Source organism: Cebidichthys violaceus, unplaced genomic scaffold (genome assembly GCF_023349555.1).
Source record: "Cebidichthys violaceus isolate CVI_PGR_0920_01 unplaced genomic scaffold, fCebVio1.0.p SCAF_15, whole genome shotgun sequence".
In the NCBI taxonomy this organism is placed as follows: Eukaryota; Metazoa; Chordata; class Actinopteri; order Perciformes; family Stichaeidae; genus Cebidichthys; species Cebidichthys violaceus.
Window position 1 is genome coordinate 10,205,526 of NW_027176318.1, and position 15,033 is coordinate 10,220,558.

Genomic DNA, 15,033 nt, shown 5'->3' on the forward strand with positions numbered 1-15,033 from the left:
TTTCATGTTGTCCGTCCATTGGACGCCATATCTTTGCCCCAAACATCCATCTGGACTCGAGGAGGAACTGATGGACAGAGGTCAAGGTCTTTGTGACACTATGGACAGTTTGACACAAATGTCAGCTCGGGTCAAATGAGGGAAGTGATGACATTTTGCACAGACGGAGGCAATTCTAGTTGAAAGGACAGTTCATTTGATGCTAACTTTCATGACCCTGACTGAGGTTTAAATTGAAACACGATGGAGTTTTCTCTTTCTGCTGGTCTGTTTTATCTGTTTTATGAAAAGTCCTTCTCTTCCCACAACAGAAGGCAAGAGGAATACTTATGACCGATACGGCAAAGACGGTCTTTCAGGAGGAGGAGGAGGAGGAGGAGGTAAGGAGACAACTTTCAAAATAACAAAATATTTATTTCAGTGCCATGGAGATAAGATGTCAGTAGTCAATATGGAAGGGGAGAACTCTGATGAGGATTAAAAATAAGATATGAGTCTATGTAGACTTGATTGTATTAATTTAAATGAAGTACAAACCGCTTGGTATTGTGTTGGTGTTTCTTATGACTTGTAATGATGTGGCCATCTATAAACCTGCTTCTGATTGTGTGTTTTACGAGCTTTTGTTGTTTTTATTGTTTTACAGGGGGCCATTATGATCACTTCGGTGGCGGCGGCTTCACATTCCGTAATCCCGGCTGACGTTTTCAGGGAATTCTTTGGCGGCAGAGATCCGTTTGCAGATTTTTTGGTGAGTCTGTTTTTCCGATTCTGGCGAGGCGCTGATGGGATTTCATGTTTTCAGAGAGTAGGAAGAAAGAGGGACCGACGAGAGTCATGAGTGTAGAGTAGGCAAAGGCTATTATTAGCCGCATCCATTTTATCCGGTCAAAAAATATACACTGATGAGAGAGAGAGAGAGGAGAGAGAGAGAGAGAGAGAGAGAGAGAGAGAGAGAGAGAGAGAAGAGAGAGAGAGAGAGAGAGAGAGAGAGAGAGAGAGAGAGAGAGAGCCTAGCTGTTTGTTGTGTAAAATATTTCTATTTGTAATTAGTTTGGCTGGCAGCCCCTGCTGTGTAGAAATGTGAAGACGGAGCATTAGACCGAGGAAACGTTCTGTAAATCTTTGTGCTAATCCCCCACCGCACTGCAATGTGCATCCCCAACACTCAAGCGCTGTTCACTTCGGAGGTCATCTGCCACTAAATGTCACATGTCACAACACGGAGCATCTCTGCTGGATGTTGACCTCAACTTCATTATGTAGCCTTCATCTGTTAGGCGAGGTTTAGACCTCTTGATTCAATCCGCCTTCTTTTTCAGTAGTGAAACCTGCTTCATGAAAGAATAACACTCATATAAATACATCAAACTGTTGACTAGTGGGACGTTCATTTGCTGTAACGACAGCGTCTCGTTTTATTACGTGTAGTTCTAGGAGTTGAACGTCTGGCCTCGGTTGTCTGGGTTCAGCAAAAGGCTGATTGGGAGGCATGCGTAGTTCACCCTGGGTAGCTCTAAATATGGAGTTCAGACGCAGGCGGAGGATGGATTTGAACGTCTACATCACTCAACTGGAATGCTTTCAAAAATAGCTTCCGTATTAAAACAAAAGCAGATGTAATAACGCCGAGTGTTTGCGCGCCGCGTGTCTCCGTGTGTCGGAGCACATGGAGAGCGCGGTGCAGTGCGAAGCACTGGGGCGTGGGTGTGCAACATAAAGTTATTGAAAGAACTGTGATCTAATGTATGAGTTATTGGAAATGTGCTAAACAAAAAAAAAAAGGACTGAATTAGAACTTGGAGTCATCATTTGTATCAGAATGTTTTTTATAAACGGACATGTTTTAATGTATTTACTAACATGGATGAGATGAAGTGGTGGCGCTCAGCTGTTTACTCTCTGTGCTCATCACGGTTTGGCTTTTTTAAAGTACTGAAGAGAGTACAGTTCAAGTTCTATTTTGACTGCGGACAACCTTTATTACGCTTAATTGGTATGCAACGGATATGTCCAAACATCCGTCCTGTCAAGTTTATTTCAATTCTATATTTAGGGATTTTCCTCGGATAGATCTAAATAAAGAAGCTTTTTGGTTTCACTTTCCGCGATGATGGAAAGATGGCACCCGCAAAAGAAAAAGAAGTTTCAGATGTGTTTTTAAAATCCCATCCGGCCTCCGGTCCTGTCTGTCCAGCAGCTCGTCTCAATGAGCAGCAGCTGGTCTTGTAGATCTGTCACTGTGTGTGTGTGTGTGTGTGTGTGTGTGTGTGTGTGTGTGTGTGTGTGTGTGTGTGTGTGTGTGTGTGTGTGTGTGTGTGTGTGTGTGTGTGTGTGTGTGTGTGTGTGTGAGACAAGAAGGGGATATCAACAGACCATTTTTACACACGTTTTGTTGGACATACACAAGAAATATGCAAAAAGTGTATATTACTGATCATGTGCACACGCATTAAACCAGAATCATTACGTTTAAGCAGCGTTTCTCGGCCTCTCTCTCTTTCTTCCATCGATGTCTGCCGTCTTACTTGCAGCCTTGTAGAAGCCGAGCCGTCTCCTCTTATGTCTTCTTCAAGGTAAATGGACAGTAATGCAGCTACAACAGCGGTCAGGGGATACTTTTATTTAAAGCTTTTCTTTCAGAGGGAGCAAGTAAAGCTTTCTTGTCGCTGCTTTGGTACATTCAAGGTTGAAGGAGGAGTCTTCTTTCAGCGAACGGTGCCAGTGATCCGTCCTCATCCTGCCGGGGCGACCCAGATTGGCAGCTTGCAATTAGTGGCGTGTCCACAGGGTTTTAGGAGGAGAATTAGTGGTGGGCACTATGACAGTTAAGATTGTTCCAGAAATTACAAACTCATGCTCCTACAGCCACCACGTTAAGAAGCTGTGCCTTTTTAAAGCTGCTCTAATCACAATGTCTGAAGAAAGGAAAAAATAGATTCAGGTTTAATGATTTTTAAGAACCTGCCATGATTTAGCAATACAACATGAGCTGAAAGTCTCATTCACAAATCTGTCATTTCTGCTGTTTCCCTCCACAGCTGATGACCCCTTTGACAATTTCTTTGGAGGCAGTCACAATCGCCAGAGGGGTGCAAGCCAGAGCAGGATGGGGGGATCGCTCTTTGGTTTCGGGAGCTTCCCAGCGTTTGGGCATCAAGGGTTCAATTCAGGTCTTTACATCCCATCAAAGCACTCCACAACGGACTTCATGAATTTATGATGCTTTCCCATTTTTACTGCGGTTTTTTCTTGAAAGTGTGCTCTTTTTTAAATTTTTTTTACAGGTTTTAGCCCATTCGGAGAGATGGGTGGTGGAGGATTCACTTCCTTCTCTTCTTCATCTTTTGGCGGCATTGGGGGAGGAGGAGGAGGAGGAGGAGGAGGAGGAGGAGGAGGAGGAGGAGGAGGAATGGGCAACTTCAAGTCTGTGTCAACCTCCACCAAGTTCCTCAATGGCAGAAAAATTACTACAAAACGGTAATGAATAGTCCAGCATTCTAAAAGAGTGGTTCGACATTTTGGGAAGTATCATCTTATCATCTAACTCTCAGCAAGAAAGGGAAACGGCATAGCTCCCAAAATGTCAAAGTTCTTTAAGACCTCTTTACCGGTCAGACCTCCTGATGTCTGCTTTGTGTGTTCGTTGCAGGATTGTGGAGAACGGCCAGGAGCGGGTAGAAGTGGAGGAGGATGGTCAGTTAAAGTCTCTAACAGTAAATGGTAAGGAGCAGCTCCTAAGACTGGATAACAAGTAATTATCTTGACCATCATACAGTTTTCACACCCAGTGACTGTTTGTTACCGACGGTTGGTCTCTCCTCTCTCGGTACTCCTGCATCTCATTCCAGAAGAACACTTTCTCTCATTTTAGCTTAGCTTCCAGGGAGGTGAGAGAGATATCAAAGTATTTGTATATTTGTATTTATTCCATTATTACGGGGGGGGGGACCATCTTGTTGGTGTTTTTGTTTACTACAAAAATTAAATTGTACTTTTTATTTCTGCCATAAGCACAAAGCTGGGAACGTGCTTTATATAGTTTCTTCCTTTGCAGTGAAAGTTGTATTATTTTTTTTTTGTAGCTGGTAAACAAGATGCTGTATTTAGACTTAAGCATGTCATTTTTGCTCTTTTCAATTGACCAATTTAACAAGTGACTGATTAAAGCTTAACCACTGCGCCCTAATGTCTTTAACTCGAACTTCACTTTGCTAACCTGTTGGCTGTTACCATGTTCACGCGTGTGTAATATGAATGACATAGATCATTAATGAATTAATTAGAATAATAAGCATTTTTCTTACTTTAACATTTGTTTGTGTATTTTGGGAATACCACCGTGTGTTTGTTTTTGCATGATTGCTGAGTCCAGGAGGCTGCTTTTGTAGTTTCACTGTAACAATGTCAGCAACTAAAAAAACTATGAACTTAAACTGCACAACACCTTACACTGTTACCGGACAGACAGGGGAATTTTCATTCTTTGTAAAAAGAAAAACCAAAATAAAGATTTCAGGTTTGTTCAATAAACTTCCGTGGATCTTCGTGGAAAGTCTTCTGCAGTCACCTGGTGTCTTTGTTGTGTTTCCTGTAGCTTGATTGGCTTCTTATCATCTCACTCTTCCTGGATGTGTAGTATGAGATGTGTGTGTGTGTGTGTGTGTGTGCTTGTGCCTGATCACATTCTAAACATGCTTCACACAACCGCAATGAAGGAAACCACAGCGGCTGCTTCTTTTTGGTACACGCCCACACAGCTCGTTCAGCTCACGGTGTGTATTATTTTAATGTACTAATGCCTGGTGACTCACATTAGGGCTTGGCCACTGATTCCATTGTGTGTGTGCTTTCACTAAAATATTCCTGTTCATCGTTTAATTCAAAGAAATCTTTGGGAAAATTCACTTTGTTTTCAGCAAAGCCACACCTATATCCTCGAACCCTTGGCAGTTTTTTTATTTTGAGCGTGCGGTAGGTATGCTTCACCTTTTTACTTACCAGGTGACAAAGTACCGACAGGATTCACATGCCCTTCCTCATTTGTCTTCATCTCTCTCTTCGCTCCTCCCATCGGGACATTTTTATGGGCGGCTTGTAAAAAAGTGCTGATAGTGCACCTCTTTTTGAATCCGCCTATCGAGCAAAATGAGAAACTCAAAATGTCTCTAATAGTTCAGCAACACAAGAGGCCATCTTCAAGCTGGGGAAAATCCAATTAGTGTTTAAACGTTGCCTCATTTGTAGACGATAGGAACGCATACCTGCTATCTTTTTAAATATCAGGCACGATGGGCTCAGATGAAGAGTTAAATGAAGTGGTGCGTATGATTGCAGCTGGCTCAGAGGTCACTGTGTACGAGAGACGGAGTTGAGGAATGTGCTTGGGGGCTAGTTTATTTACACAAGCCTCACTGCATATTTTTGTGAGAGACAAGTCTGGAGTGAGAGAAGCTGAGAAGGAAAAGGCAGGGTGGAGTCACGCTGCAGTGTTGACTGGTTTAGTTTTCAGCTATGACATTTAACATGAATGAATGTAATGTTTGTGTGTGTTTTCATGACGTGAATGCTATTTCTAATGTATTTTGGTCACTCAATTTATTTCTTCATCAGTGCTGATTGAAGGGGCGTTTGCGCTTGCGCAGTCCTGTTGCTTGGTGACACTGCAGCCCAGTCTCTGTTGCTTACATGGCCTGTATGCCCCCCCCCCCCCCCCCCCCCCCCCCCCCCCCCCCGCCCCCCCCCCCCCCCCCCCCCCCTCTGTAAATGTGATGAGTACATCGAGGATGTGTGTTGTAGATGGGGTTTACCACACGAACTAGCAATAAGCCGCAAAATCTAATTATAAATAATATGATCATTTTGGGATCTGTATACTAATGGGTCGGCGTTGGATTCTCATGTGGTCAGTGGGGAGCAGTTGAAGAGGTGCTGCAGCAGCAAGAATTATATTTTTGGTGCAATAGCGCCCTCTCCTGGGTCCTGGGACTGTGTGCTAGAACTACAACCAGTTATAATGTCGGTGAATGTTGAACTACAGTTCCCATAATTTCGGGAACTTGAAGTAGTCCTACAATGTTGCCATGGAGTCAGCGAGTTAGATTTTGGGCTTAAACTTGAGCCCCACTTTTGCTTTTTTTGCCTTTGTGCCCATGTGTGTACAGATAACTATCACTACAATACTTTGAGACTGAAGACAACTTAAAAAAAGATCATTCTTTGGCTATTTCCTTAATTACCTCTCAGATGTGTTTTTCTTATTTCCTAACTGGACAATTATATTCATGTCCTGTCTTCATGTATGGGGTCCCACTCCTTTATGAGCCATGTACAGGCTTAGAATTGTTGTGAAATAAGTGGTAATGGGTAAGTAAAATCATTAGGATTTTATTTAGTTATTATCCGATATGTCCCTAAAAAAGGAGGGGGCGAAATTCCTGCTATTAACCAGACATTTTAATTTAAAGGTGGACCCTCATGTGGCCACTAGGTGTCACTGTTTGTGTACAAAAGACAGCATGACATCATCTGGCCGAATGATAATTTCCTGAACAGGACCCACACATACTGACGACGCCACACGGTGATGGGGAGGATAACTGGAGCAGCTTGTTACAAGTTATATTCAAACATTATTTTCAATGAGAAAACTTTAATTTCCTAAATTTAATCATCAATATTTATATTTAATTGTCAGTATTCGTTTTATTAGTTATGATTTGATAAAATGAGCTCTGTTTCTTGTTAGAAATGAAGTCTTGTATCCTCTTCTCTCCTGCATCCGTCCATTCCAATATGACGCACAATACTGTGATTTCCTGTCCCAGAGTTTCCTCATGTTATAAAAGATGACTTCCTGTCTGCAGAGAGAAGCATCCGGTGTAAACACACACACACACACACACACACACACACACACACACACACACACACACACACACACACACACACACACACACACACACACACACACACACACACACACACACACACACACACACACACACCCACCCACCCACCCCCCTTGTCTGCTTGACAGCTTAGTGTGAAGCATCGAAACGAACCGGGGCCGCTGGCCACTTTATGAACGATGGCAAAGATAAGCTGCCAGCTTCTCTTTGGCTGTGTCTGAACAAGGACACAGACTGTATCTCAGCAGTGCAGTCACATCAGCACGACACCAGATGTCTTGAGCCAAGCGAAGGTGGACTGTTGAAAATAATCTGGTCCACAGTTAAAGTTGTCATGTAGGGTTAGCCTCCTCCCGAGCAGTGATTTATTTTCGGCTTTAGCCAGCCGAGTAAGGCTGCTTTTGTCTGTCAGAGATTTTGTGTGTGTTTAGGTGTTAACCCGGGTGTTGTGCACCCGGGTGTTGTGCATGTGCATTCGCTCCTGTCTTGCGGTCCAGACGGTGTGTATCAAACAGTTCTTACAGATTCACACTGCATTGTTTGGCCTGGAGACAAATGACAGGCTCTCTCGAGACAATAGCTGCAAATGAGACCATCCAGAACATCACTCTGCTTTTCAAATTAAGTCCTTGATTCAGAAAATAAAATGCCGCCTTTTATGAGCATTAAAAGATCTCATTATCGTCAGTGCACTTTGATATTGTCTTTGTGGAAATTAATTAACTGATGATGGATTATGCGACTTGATAGCGGAAGGAATCTTATCACCCAGGTAACCCGGTCCATATAATAGCCATAAATATTGATCCTTTGGAACAAAGCGCACGAGCTCGGAGTCACATACATGTTGGCTTAATCCAGCGGAGTGGATCACCAGATGAATGCAAGTTGGGATTAGTTGTTTTTCCAGAGTTGAATAGAGAACGAGTAGCTTTGAGAGCCTTGAGAGTAAAGCCACCAATTGTCCTGTTTCTGTTGGGTCCTCTGGGTGCTTTTCTCTAACAATGTATTCAATACAAAAAGCTGATTTGAAAACTCTAACATCAAGAAGTTCGGGCATAAAGCGGCATAAATCACCTTTCTTTTTTCAGCATGAAAATAAACTACATATGGCAAGAATACTCATCCAATTTCAACCTTGACACAATCGAAAAGCATTTGAGACAAAGAAATCGACTCGGGGCATAATGGAGGTCCTGCAGTAATAAGATGTCTATTCAAAGAGAATTGAAATCTAGTGATGTTTTTTTTATCTCTGTTTAGACCTGAGCACATGCATTCGTCCTTGATTGCCTAAAACCCCTTTAGCTCCTCCTGAAAGCATCGAAAGAAAGCCATCTCTAAAATGTCACATGAAGCAGAATGTTGCATTAAAGCCACAATCTTCCATGTAGTAGAAATGTACATTAATGAATAAAATAAATATGTTTGTGTTGAGGTTCTCCCACAGGTGTACAGCAATATGTCAAACAAAGCTGTCATGTCTCTGATGACTTGTGATGTGTTTAAGGCCGGGCTGCTACACACCAAGCAAGGGGTTTTTAAATGCTGGTGCAGATCGTCCTCTAAATGAGACCAGGTTCAGCACGGCGAGCATCTGGCCCCCTTTCTTCTCCTCTCCACTGCCTTAATTACACAACACAATGGCGATGAGATCTGCCTGTAATCTCGCAGCATAATAAGTCCCCCCCCCCCCATACCCTGCCTGCCACTAATTCAATATAAATGTAAATTACCTAGAGAAAAGAATAACCAAATCTCATTTTATTTACATGACTAATCACAATAAAGTCAGACGGATGAAATATGAATGAAATGTATGGTTGGCGTTTGAAAGGAAGGAGGGCTCTATGTCGCCTTAGGGACTCTTTCAACTTCTTGTTTTATATCATCTTTGTTGTTTCATGTTGGTAACATCAATAGGCCGATTCATTTTTTTGCACTTGTGCTCAACTTGCTGTAATAGATGTGTTTTTTTTCCTGTGTGATTGTATTCACACTGCCAAGGGCATCGCAAGGTAATATGTTTTCCACCACACATTGCATGTCAGAAAGCTGAATGTTACACAGAAAAAATAAATAAATTATACATATATACAGTATGTATGTATATATGTATTTATATTTGTAAAAAGAAAATAACATTTGTATTTTTACAATCAACACTTACAAGGTAGTACAAAATGTAAACCATACTTTGGTGTTTTTTGGGGTGTCTATATATATATATATATATATATATATATATATATATATATATATATATATATATATAATAATAATAATAATAATAATAATAATAATAATAATAATAATAATAATAATAATATTGGTTTCAACGCCTCAGGCCACCCATCCAGACAGTGAGAATAGAGGGTTTAGGTGTGATTCATTCCCACTCTGCTCTGCCCACATCCACAGACGTGGCGGCCGAAGATCCCCTGGAGGAAGAGTGTCGCCGCCGCAGACAGAATGCACTACCTGGCCACCAGCGCTACCTGAGGAACTCTGCCCAGAACCCCTCGGAGGAAGAGGAGGAACATGGCCTGCAGAGCCTGGGACTAACGAGAGGTACGCCCACCCGCCACCGCGGAGCTGATTAATTGCCAGCACACTGGGCTCCCCTTTAAAGAGTAGAGTCTTAATAAGCGCAGCTAATTGTCTGCTTTTGTGTCTGATGGCCACACAAAGGGCGATGACGAAGAGTGGCGTGTTTGATTGGCAGATATAAACACAGAGGACAAGGTGTTGATTAGGCGGCTCTGTTCTACGCTGCAGTAACGACCACAGGTCAGAGGTCGCCCTCTGTTTTCCTTCATAGGGTCAAAAAGTCACACACAAAAGCTGAGCAATTATCTGCAACACACAGTCGCGGTCACGGAGGGTTTTATTATAGCAGCTCAGTTAGTTAAAGGGAACCTTTAATTTAACTGTGCATACTTCCTGCTGGGATGCAAACAAAGGCCCTAATTCTCCTTCTGAGATAACGACACAAGCTCCTCAAATATGGGTCCTCGGAGAGTGTGTTTTTAACGACTTCTGCCGGCTGACATAAGAGTCTTAAAAAGTCTGTTCCTTATAATTCACTCTTTCTAGAGTGTTTACAAGCTGTGACTAATGGCTTTATTAATAGTTAATTAGGAATTTACTAATGCTTTATAGATTAGTTACAAATCATTGATAAGAGCAACATTTTGGCTGCTGTTTATTCCTCTCGCCTCACACTTGTTTGTATTTTTTAGCTCATAAATTAACATTGAAGGACATTTGGTCTTTGACCTTTTTGGAAAAGAGTTGCAGGGCGTCTGGACCACAGTTCATATATTTACATTTGTTAGCTTCAAATATGTATGTGTTGCACATTCTCCTTTTTAAAAAGTAAGAAATATGTTATGTGAATAATTGCCTTGATTCTAGAGTTATAAGTAAAGTATGTGCCTGGTCAAGCACACTTTGTAACATTAGAGCATGTCCTTTTTACTCTTTGGTTGTTAAACAAAATTAAGATATACTTTACATTACATTACATTACAGTCATTTAGCAGACACTTTTATCCAAGCTTAGTGAATTTGAATAGCTACCACCTACCAGGTTTAGCTGGAATCTTCCCTGGACGGAGCCAGGCTCGCTGTTTTTTCCGTGTATCCAGGTTTTAGGTTAAGCTAATTGGCCGCTGGCGCTAGTGTCATGTTTAAGTGACAGACGGGAGAGCAGTGTCAATCTTCTCCTCGCCTCTCAGCAAGAAAGCAAAGCGTCTTTTTTCAGCGACTTAACAGCCAGAGAATTTTTTCACACCCTGGCAACCCACAATTTGATTTTATTATTGTCTTATAACTGATCTATTAGGCATTAGTACATCTACATATTTAGTGAAAATGTTCTTTTATTTTGTAGGACACATGGACACAAAGAGGAAGAAACTGTGGCTAAAGGAAGCAGAGTCCAAAAAGAAAAGGGCTCCTCGACACTTCCCTCGGTTTGGTGGACTTGGTGCCTTTTATTAAATGCCCTCAACCAAACACACACACACACACACACACACACACACACACACACACACACACACACACACACACACACACACACACACACACACAAACACAAACCTATCTGTTGGCAGTGCCATCAATCATATGTGGCATTAGTTCATCATTGCTATGTATCAGAGACTCAACATCCCTCCTGCTGCGCCTGTATATCAGCAGCAGTGCATAGCGTAACTCCTGCCTGCATTCATGAGCGGTAGGCAGCCTGCAGAGACGACGCTTCAATGTTTTGTTTTATCCTGAATACATTTTTAGTAGTTAAGCTTTTGCTATTGCTGTATTTATTGTGGGTTGGCCCTGTGGATGGATCAGAATTTTAATTAATCTCCTATGATTGGACTTTTCCACTTTTTACAGCACACATTTTCAGAAAGTGTGTTTGAAAGAGTTCAGGTGGAAGGCGAAATACACTAGCAGCCTTGTTTATGTTGAGCGTGAAAATCGCTGCCTTAATACCGTGTAGCATGTGAGAATAGGTGAAGGTCAAGCTTTTTTAGTGGATCCTTTCTATAGAGACAAGGAGGGAGAGGGACACCCGGGGAATGTGAGAGTAAAGCAGAATTAAAGCATTGACGAGTGAGTTTTATTACACAAAGAACTGAACATGAATGCTCAGTCCTTACTGAAAATCAACACTCTGTAAGCAGCATTATTCACTCTTTTGCCACTACTCCAACAGGATGAAAAACAGCTCCGCTCTCAAAGTTATTATCTTCTTTTTTGTAGGATTCTTTGTACCGAGTAGATTCAGCAACATGTGAACCTTCCATGGGTGTTTTTGTAAAAGATTTTTAAAACAGAATACATTTTTTCTCATCTGATTTGTCCTTGACATTACTGTAAGTGGAAATGTGGAAATGTTCATTTTTTTATGGACTCCTACCAATAAATGCTAAGAGGAATACATACCCTCATGGGTAATCAAATTTCCATTATATCATATAGTGTCCTATCGTATCTTTTAGATGACTTTATTAGTCTTGAGAGGGAGTTCTAGTTTAGTTACCCATGAATAAATAACAGACACTTCATAGCAGATAACGTAATAAAAGCCACAACATTTGGGGACTACACTGTAAATACATGACTGCTGTTGGTGAAGTTGTCACCATATAAAGCTGATTTGGCTTATATGTTGGCAAACATTTATGCAACCAGCAGACACGGAGCAACATTAGCTTTCATTTGAAGTCCAATGTTCACTGTAATTCTACCTCTGTTTTGGTCTCCACCAACTCTTAAGGGAAATGTCTGGCTAACTTTGACGTTACTGTTTGGTGCTGATCGGGTAGAGTACAGGACAAAAAAAGACAGATAAGATAAAAAAAAAAATAAGAAATAGGAAAATACAAAACCGTAAAGTTGCTGACAAATGAGTTGAAGGACACTGAAATGCCGAGACAAGCCCTTTCAGATTACACATAGTCATCGTTAGTATAAAAATATAGATTAGAGCTGCTTTAATCACATTTCTCCCTCGCTAGCAGCATCAACAATACCTCACAAACACAACAACACAATAGTACAAAAATACATTATCATAATCACACACTGCCAAACACTGCCAAACTCTTAATCAACTTGTGTTTATTCTTTGTTTCTGTTGCCAAATCACCTGAGCTGCAGTGTCTCTTTCCTATAGTGAATGTTCTGTACCGACTGCTCTCCAAGCACACTAATTGAATTGAAGCAGGGACAAAACACCCTGGATTTTCCTGTCACATGGGCAGAGCCCTGGAAGGAGCAGTTTTCTGAGATTATTTTGAATGAGCCTGCAGTGTTTTGTATTATTCATGTGGCAGAATGAATGCATATGACACAGCTAGTCTCTAAGGGTTTAATTAAACAGTGTGGAGGCAGTGGCCCATCTCCATCCATTGCCTTACTTTTGCAGCTCTCCTCCTCCTAAAGTCATTACACAACTGTTTCTGAAAAAAACCTGTGAAACCCTCCTATTGACTTCCACTCTGAGGACATCTACTGAGGAGCAAAGAGCACATCAACTGCTAACTGTCGAGCTCCCTGTCAAGATAAGTGTTTTTTATATAATAGTAATAAAATAACAATGTTCAAAAGAATTCATATTTCAAAGGACAAAAGAGATTTTGTAATCAAAAAGAGAAGTAGATAAAAATAATAATTCAACAATTGTAAAGGTTCGGATTTGTAAACTCAAGTTAATACACAATAGGAATACATCATTAAAATTCTACATAATTAGCTAAACACAGTAATAAACTCAACATGATAACAAAAACAATTGTTTTGTGTACAGAAAAACATCATGAAATGCCAAAAATAGACAATGTAGGCTGTTTTGAGGAACTGTTTAGCCCAAAGTTTGTCATCTGTGGTGTCACAAATTGCATGACATGTTTTATTCAAAAAGCAGAGAAGCTTATTGTTCAGCCAGATCAACGTGCATGGCCTCTTCATTGTTATTGTAATAAAAAAAAAAAGTGCTGCAGCCACTGAAACAGGAGGTCATGACCGCAACAAATGTGTAGCTCTGGTTAAATAAATGAATATAACTGTGATTGGATTAAATCAAACAAGCTCTGAAACACAGATGTGGTTTGTTCACCAGCAGCACCTAATTGGTTTGGTGCAGAAATTGTCCACAAATTCCTTCTATATCAAATAAACTTTGAACAGTTGTCACTGCAGAGAGGATTTGATCCACTCGTTAGAGAACTATTGTTATGCTCAAGGACTTAAGACTTTCAGTGAATAAAATAAACATGCTTGTGTCAAAGAAGCTAGATGCAAGAAGATTATCTCAAACTATTTTACAGAATGATTTGGCAACCTAACAGCATTGAAATTAGGTAAAAACAAGACATACGAAGAGAGACAAAAAGCCACCTGGGGGTGCTTTATTTTGGAACAGCTGTCAGACAGGGATTTAGGTGGGGCTAAATTGGACTGTGATTTATTCAAGAGTGCACTCAGCAGATTAGGAGAAAGGAAACATCAAAGCAAGTGTTCTTTAGTTAACTAGTGAAAGGGGCAGAGATATTTGCACCCTCACCTACAATAATGACTTTTTACACAGTAGTATGAAGCATATTAGCTAAATGTCAAATAAGTGAATCATATTTTACCATAAACTCTTCGAAAAGCCAGAGCTTTACTATTGCATTGCATATATATATATATATATGTATGTATGTATGTATGTATGTATGTATGTATGTATGTAGGGATTTAGTGGTTATGTTTTGGGGAGTGGATTAAACGGCGAAAAAAGTCATACTATAGTATGTCAAAGAAAGTCACAGTATAGTATGTCGAAAAAAGTCATAGTATAGCATGTCGAAAAAAAAAAAAAAGTCATAGTATAGTATGTCGAAAAAAGTCATAGTATAGCATGTCGAAAAAAAAAAAAAAGTCATAGTATAGTATGTCGAAAAAAGTCATAGTATAGCATGTTGAAAAAAAGTCATAGTATAGTATGTCGAAAAAAGTCATAGTATAGCATGTCGAAAAAAGTCACAGTATAGTATGTCGAAAAAAGTCATAGTATAGAATGTCGAGAAAAGTCATAGTATAGCATGTCGAAAAAAGTCACAGTATAGTATGTCGAAAAAAGTCATAGTATAGTATGTCGAAAAAAGTCATAGTATAGCATGTCGAAAAAAAAAAAAAAGTCATAGTATAGTATGTCGAAAAAAGTCATAGTATAGCATGTTGAAAAAAAGTCATAGTATAGTATGTCGAAAAAAGTCATAGTATAGCATGTCGAAAAAAGTCACAGTATAGTATGTCGAAAAAAGTCATAGTATAGAATGTCGAGAAAAGTCATAGTATAGCATGTCGAAAAAAGTCACAGTATAGTATGTCGAAAAAAGTCATAGTATAGTATGTCGAAAAAAGTCATAGTATAGTATGTCGAAAAAAGTCATAGTATAGTATGTCGAAAAAAATAGAAAGTCATAGTAAAGTATGTCAAAAAAGTCATAGTATAGTATGTCGAAAAAAGTTATAGTATAGTATGTTGAAAAAAGTCACAGTATAGCATGTCGAAAAAAGTCATAGTATAGCATGTCGAAAAAAGTCACAGTATAGTATGTTG

The 15,033-nt window shown here is 40.2% G+C and overlaps 1 protein-coding gene across 1 annotated transcript; it reads left to right on the forward strand.

The window, feature by feature from the left end:
* Positions 1–76: 76 nt before the first annotated feature.
* dnajb6b (DnaJ heat shock protein family (Hsp40) member B6b) lies at positions 77–13,522 on the forward strand. Its single transcript, XM_068709931.1, is given in 8 exon segments — positions 77–380; positions 647–699; positions 701–755; positions 3,042–3,173; positions 3,288–3,480; positions 3,653–3,723; positions 9,333–9,482; positions 10,807–13,522. Coding segments are annotated over 8 exon segments (861 nt in total). The 5' UTR covers positions 77–283; the 3' UTR covers positions 10,917–13,522.
* Positions 13,523–15,033: the final 1,511 nt, after the last annotated feature.